The sequence below is a fragment of the Tupaia chinensis genome, unplaced genomic scaffold, assembly GCF_000334495.1.
Source record: "Tupaia chinensis unplaced genomic scaffold, TupChi_1.0 Scaffold000395_1, whole genome shotgun sequence".
Classification (NCBI taxonomy): domain Eukaryota; kingdom Metazoa; phylum Chordata; class Mammalia; order Scandentia; family Tupaiidae; genus Tupaia; species Tupaia belangeri.
Window position 1 is genome coordinate 2,178,020 of NW_006159897.1, and position 6,976 is coordinate 2,184,995.

The 6,976-nt window shown below is 41.0% G+C and overlaps 1 protein-coding gene across 2 annotated transcripts in view; it reads right to left on the reverse strand.

Annotated features, from left to right (window-relative positions):
- MON2 (MON2 regulator of endosome-to-Golgi trafficking) overlaps nt 1-5,808 on the reverse strand; it is a 114,287-nt gene extending 108,479 nt beyond the window's left edge. For both annotated transcript variants that reach the window (XM_006154143.3, XM_006154141.3), the window contains exon 1: nt 5,301-5,808. In XM_006154143.3, the coding sequence (XP_006154205.1) occupies nt 5,301-5,411 (111 nt within the window). In that variant the 5' untranslated portion in view covers nt 5,412-5,808. The remainder of the gene's footprint in view (nt 1-5,300) is intronic.
- Between the last annotated feature and the right edge of the window lie 1,168 nt (nt 5,809-6,976).

Consider the following 6,976-nt stretch of genomic DNA (forward strand, 5'->3'; position numbering starts at 1 on the left):
GAAGTCTTCCTAAGTTAGTAAATACAGAAAACACTGAATTCTGAGAAACTCTACCACAGGGAATCTTTCCATTTCTTGAGCAAAACTCTCTTCAAATCAACTTCTATCAGGCCTGAAAGGACAACAGGAAACTAAAAGCATTATGTATAACCTAGGAAGACTATTTGTACTTTTTAGTGATAGCCTTACTGTTTTTGTGTCACTAAAAAAGAGAAAATAAATCCATCCCAAACCTTCCTTCTGATCACTTCAACTCTAATGAGCTTCACTCCCTTTCCTCTCCTAGTACTCAGCCCCTGGACTTCACTATCCTGTAGAACATCTCGATTAGGCGATCTGAAACCAATATTTCCGCCACTACCCCAACCCCTACCGCCCAGCTCTTTCACTCTCCACTCTCACTGCTCTAACTGGTGCTGCTAGTTCCCTAACGCTTCCATCTTCTCCCGGTCAATCAAAGCTATGGCCTTTCCTTTGTTATCCAGTTTAGATCTCACAATCCACCATCATTTCAACCAACCATTTTTTCCTGTTAAGACTCTTAAGTGTTCTAAGTCAATTATTTTTCCTTTCCAAATGATCTCCTGATATCTTTCAAGTTCCCACCCACGACTGCTTTCATCACCAAGTGCTCCTAGCACAAAGCTTGTTGCCTACGTTATGAGAAAACAGCAGCCACAGGTCAAACTGCACACGACCTCTTGCCTCTCCACTCTGTCCCTCATTCCAGTGTATCACATTCAGACCCATTTCTCCTTTGTCCCACCTCTGTCAGAAGGTAATGTGTCGGTTCTCAGGCCACACACTTAGGCCCTTGTAACTCCAGCCTTCTCAGGGGACTTGCAAACATTCTCTCCTGTATTTTTAAGTTCAGCCTGCCCAATTGCCTCTTTCTCTTTAATGCTGCTATTTTCCAAAGCTCCTTCTTCAGCCCAGATATTCTCACTCTACACATTTCCCCTGGATCATCTCATTTACTCTTACAGTTTCTAATACCGTGCATAAACAGATACTCTTAAATCTGAAATTCTACACCTCTCTCTTAAGTGCCACATGATCATTTTCAAATACTTTCTGTCAGTTCCACTTGGATGTCACACATAAATCTTCATATATTCATGACCACTTGTTTTCTCCAAAACACTTCCTCCTCCAACATCCTCCTCTTAGTGGTCCACCTAGTTTCTCAAGCCAGGAGTCTGGAAGGCAGTGTATTTCTCTCCTTGTATTACATAAAATGTCACCATGCCCTGGTAATTTTAACTGCTAGATCTCTTTTTAGCCCACGTTCTATCACTCCAGTCTATCTCAGTGCAAGCAATCTCCTGTCCTTCTCTCTATTGCCTCAATGTAGGCACTCATCACTTAAGAATTTACTCTCTTTGCCCCAATCTCAAAATCCTCTCATTACTCCTACAAATGCTGTCAAGGGACTAAATATGAATTTGATCATATTACTCTCTCTCTCTCTCTTAAAAAGCTTTAACAGCTCCTAATCATCTTTAGCATGAAATTTACTTTACATGGAATACAAATGGCATGTGCTATTTTCTCTATTAAGAATGACTTGCCTTGTTGACTAGATTCTACTCATCCTACAAGACTCAGTTTAAGAATTACAAACTTGTACTGACTATATTTCCTGGTTCAGTTAAATCCCCATCATGCTTCCATAGCATAGTGCCCACGAATAGGAAATGACCAGAAGAGGCTGGTAGGAGGCGTGGTGGTTATGGGCACTGGACTCCCACGTGGCCAGCCACAGTTTGAGTCCCAGACCTGACAGCTTGCTTTCTTACTTTCTCTCTCTCTCTGTCTCTCACTCAGTCTCTCTCTGGTCAAATTAAAATAAATAAATTAAATAAATAAAGTTAAATAAAATAATAAATAAAAAAAAAAAAAAAAGAAAATGATCAGAAAGTTCTTCTTGAAGTACATGAACATCAAGCTTTAGACATCACTGCCTCTGAGAGCCTTTGAGGATCAATTAACACTGAGTGATTTTAGAAGGCTTCGAAGTAACTTTCGAGGCAGGAAAAAAAGGTTTTTTTCTTTTCTTTTTTTTTTTTTTTTTTTGGAGAGTTTTTTGCTATAGGGAGCGTATGCTCGCCAGACAGAGAAAGACAGAGAGATAGAAAGCGAGAAATCACCCCCCAGGGAGGATGGTCACGCCACAATCCCTTCTCCTCCATTCTCCTCTCAGGATCTTGGGCACACAGGCACACTCGCCCGGCGTGAGTTTTAAGCCACCAGGTCCGGGAACCGAACCACGGCTGACTACGTGGGAGTCCAGTGACATAGCCATTACACTAACTGCTGGTCTCATGGAAAAAAAATTTTCATACAAATATTCCCAAACAAATTAGCTAGTACAGATGTAAACAAACAAACAAACAAACAAAAAGTTACAGTGCTGACACAGGTAGATTTACATTTAGGACTAACAAAAACAAGCAGCAATAAAAAAGAGGAAGGAATTTATTGCTGTTATTATTTAATCACTACGTTTATTATAAAATAACAGAATGAAATTATAGCTGCTACAAAAACAATATAGTGGGTCGTTGGGAAAGTCATGATGTATTTTTACATAGAAAAACAGAAAAATATGTCATGACTTTCCTGACAGCCTAAAAGTATGCAGAGGATAGATTTATAAATGCAAACTATGAAACAGGGAATACCATGCAGAAAATCCAAAGACAGAAAGTAAATTTCAATAAATAGGGCATTATCTTTTAGCAATACTCTTTTCTTCTTCTTTTTTGCTTAACAGATTTGAAATCTTAAAAATCCAGCTTATTATTAATTTAAAAATGTAGAAAAGGTTTGTAGCCAAACGCTCTGAAAAAAAAAAAAAAAAAAAAAAAATTGAGATAAAGATTAAATATAAAATGTCTCTCTTCAGTCCACTTTATTTAAAAAGTATAAGAGAAGGAGACATCACTTTCAAAGCACATATACAATTAGATCCGTATTATATTAAGTTCACGAATAACCTTATAGTTTAGAAAGAGTATTTTTCAGATAATACTTGAAGACACTGGGGTAGTATTAATGAGCAAACCCATTTACAGCTAGAAAAGTTTTTATATGCATGCAAAGAAAAAAGTAAAAAATTTACTAGTTCCTTAAAACACAAGAGTCAAAATTTGGCATTGCTATTAATTTAACAGGCAAAATTTAACTCGACCAAAATATTTCTTGAAAGTCAAGGCTTCTCCTAAAAAAGGATCACTATTAGGCTAATTACTTCATCTTTATGTTTGACTTACGACACAGGCAAAGTCATTTTTCAGTTCCTAAAGTAGGGTCCTAAACAAGCATTACTGGTTAAGGAGTCAAGATTCTTTCATTACCAAACTCTTATAGTACGCACCACATACACAATTATATACCAGAGATGATATAAGATCTACTTTTGCCACTATCTCAAAAAGTAGGTACAATTACCAAATATCTTTTTAGCCAGAGTCCAAGTCAAAACTAACAAGCTTTGGGACCAGCAGATGGCATGGTGGTTAAGAAGCTGGATTCACACATGGTTGACCAGGGTTCAAGTACTAGATCCAGTGGCTTCAAAGTCACTCTGGGCACATGTGCATGTGTTCCTGAAATCCCAGGAGGAGAATGGAGGAGAAGGGATTTTGGCGAGGCTATCCCCACTGGGAGGTTATTTCTCATTTTCCTTCTCTCTGGCTCTCATGCACCATATACCCTATGGCAAAAAACCTTAAAGAGAAGCTAACAAGCTTTAATAAAAACCCTCAAATTAGTTATAGGTTGAGTTCCAGAACTCTGTAAATTACCTGTTTGGAAATCTGAATGAATTTTCCAATAAAAATAATGTAATAAATGGTGATCTAATTCCCAAGTTAGCCCACAGTGATCTATAACATGAAGAAATCATGCTTATTATTGCATTATTAGAACTGGAAACTATCAGTTCTATAAATCACTGCTAAAATTATAAAATAGGACTGACATTTTCTTTTTTTAAAATTATTTCATTTATTATTTTTCACACGAGTTTTGCCAGAGGAAGAGAGACAGAGAAAGGGAAAGGGAAAAGCAAGCCACCAAGTTCGGTACTCGAACTGTAGTCAGCCATGTGGGAATTCCAACACCTTAACCACCATGCCACCTGCTGGGCCCTAGGACTGACATTTTCTAAATGAAGGAATTTCTCTTATAATTAAAACAATTCTCTAAAATTCTTTAAAACAGCCTAATTGTTTAAAATTACTGTTGCAACTTTCAGCAAAAGAAGAGAAAATAACAAGTATGAAAATATAAATGCCTTGGTGAATATTGAGAGCAAATATTAAGTAAAACTGCAGGTATACCAGACTACAATTAAATAATGATAAAAAACAAATATAACTTTTACAAAAATATTTCAAAAACAAGAAAATAAATTGAGCAGTTATTTTTTTAATTTAAGAGAAATAAAATGGTACCTGAAGAAAAGAAGTCAATAGTAACTAAATGTTAAAAACTTTAATTAAGAAACTCTCTAGACAATTTAATTTGTATGTATTATTAACTTCAGCCTCTCCAATAATGTCATTTTACTCTGACAATTTTCACAAACATAATCTAATAAACCAACCTTTAACACTGTTTTACAGTTGGGGGGTGGGAAACAACCTGAAGCTCAAAGAGGGTCGGTAAGATATAGGCGAAAACTTAAATTCAGGTGTTACTTGCTTTGACTCCAAGCCCAAACTTCCCACTATAGTAATGCTCATAATAACAAGGTTTAATGTGGTCTCTGTAGGTTTTCAGTATTTGCTGTAAATTAGGTGATTCCGGATAGTTTACTGATATTTCATGCGATAGATACAGTTAAGCTGAACGACACATGCCAAGAAAACAAGCTGGTTCCAATTGAGTGACTTACTATAAACGTGAGGAGCAAAGATTTCACCACAACGGTGGATATTAGTTTCTAGGAGTAAGAAACAAACAGACGGAAGTTTTTCGAATCTGGTTTGGCCAGTATCAAGTTCGAAAAGAGCCAGAAAAGGTGAGCGTACAATACGCCCAGCTGAATTAAGCGAAGTCTCACTTCAGTAACTTCATTCCTGTATCGGCAAGACAGAATAGGGGAGAAAATCAAAGTGCCTCTCACCTCTCCAGTGGAAAGTATAAAAAGCGTGGAATAATCCACCGACTCACAACTGGAAAGCTGGGGGCAGAATGAAAACTGGACAGGACTGGCGGCCGGGGTGAAGGACTGGGTCTCAGAGGACCAGCCATGCTCACAGTACCTTCCCCTGACGTCGCTCAAAGCTTACCTCCTTGACAGGTGGGAATTTCTTCTTGCATTCCAGTGACAAGGCCCTCAAGTCGCTCTGCATATTCTCCAGCAGCTTCTTCACCGCTTCGGGGCTGTTGGTGCCGGACATGATCCCCCAAGGTCCGAGACAATTTCCGAGCGGCACAAACAAGCTCCGACACTGTCAGCTCCTTCAGGCGGCAGGCAGCTCCCTGCCGGCGCCTCTGACCCCTCCGTAGCCCGCCTCGGGGATTCGCGGGGGTTCTGCCGGGCCTGGGCCGCGAACTCGGAGCGTGCCAAGCGCCCCCCGGCAGCCTCCTCGCAACACCTCCAGCTCCTCTCCGAGGCGCCCCCCCACTTCCCCCGCCACGCTCCGCTGGCTCTGGCCGAGGAAACCACAAGGCGGGCAGATCCCTCCCGCAGCCGCGGGGCTCGGCCACACGAGATGTCACCAGCCAACCTGGCAAGACGCTTCAGTGCCGGCTCCCCAGAACCCCCAGATTTGCCGACGCCATTAGCCGAGTCGCCCACAATTCCGAGCGCGGTGGCGACGCGGGGGCAGGCGGGGTTCTGGGCGGAGCGCGCTTTCCCCAGCCCCACCTCCAGCATCCCTGGAGACCAAAGGCGGAGGGTGCAGACGTCAAGACTCCTTTCCCTTTCCGTGACTAGTGCGGCCGAGAACACCTTGGCGAATCTCTGCGTATGTTTATGTTAAATTGTATTTCGGTGTTAACACTTTGCTTCCTTTTGGATTCATCTTAATTTCTCTATCCCTCTTCATTTCTGCCTCCTTCAGGCTCTGGACTAGTGACCCCAAATCAACGCCTAATTCTTGTTCATGTTTTTCTCCCCTCTAAAGACTTAAATAGTACTGCCTCCATAGCACTGAGCAAAGCTCAACTGGTGCACTTTATTATCTGAATGGTCCCTTATTTTCCTGATCTGTAAAATTTCAGGTAAAACTACTCTCTGTTCCAAACACTCCCAGGAATTCTATCCCAATCACGTTAGAAGTCAAAATTGTACCAATCGCCTGTCCCTGCCCTCTTTACCTCTTTGCTTCTTGTTGCTCTCGCTAAAAGAAGTTTTAGTTAGAGTTGGGCCAAGACTTCTCGTCACACTCCCTTTACTTTCATTGTTCTCTGCTGTATCTCCAGCTCTTAGAAACAGTGCCTGGCACATAGTAGCAAATTATATATATGTGTGTGTATATGTATATGTGTGTGTGTATATAATATATGTACACACACACACATACACATAAAAATAGAGAAAGAGAAAGGGAATTTAGAAAGTTTAGGATCAGTCTCTGGTCTGGTAAGGTAGCTGGATCCCACATGGCAAATTGCCATGATTTGAGTCCTGGACCAGGTACATGTGCGAGAGTCCAGAATCCCCAAAGGAGGAACAAATGGAGAAGGGACTTGACCATTCCCCACAGAGAATGCTTTCTGGATTTCTCTCTCTTTCTCTGGTGAATACATGTGCCCTCTGGCAAAGTTAAAAAAAAAATGAAAGAAATTCATGGACACCAGGCTAAGTGGTGCAGTTCATAGTTTACTGGACTGTAGTGCTGGACGTCATGTGGCCTACCACAGTTCGGATTCCTAGGTTGGCCTGAGAACACCCCAAGAGCAGGGCTGCCAAGCTGCTGAAGAGCTGGAGGGCTGGGGGAAGGGGATGGCAGCTTGAGAG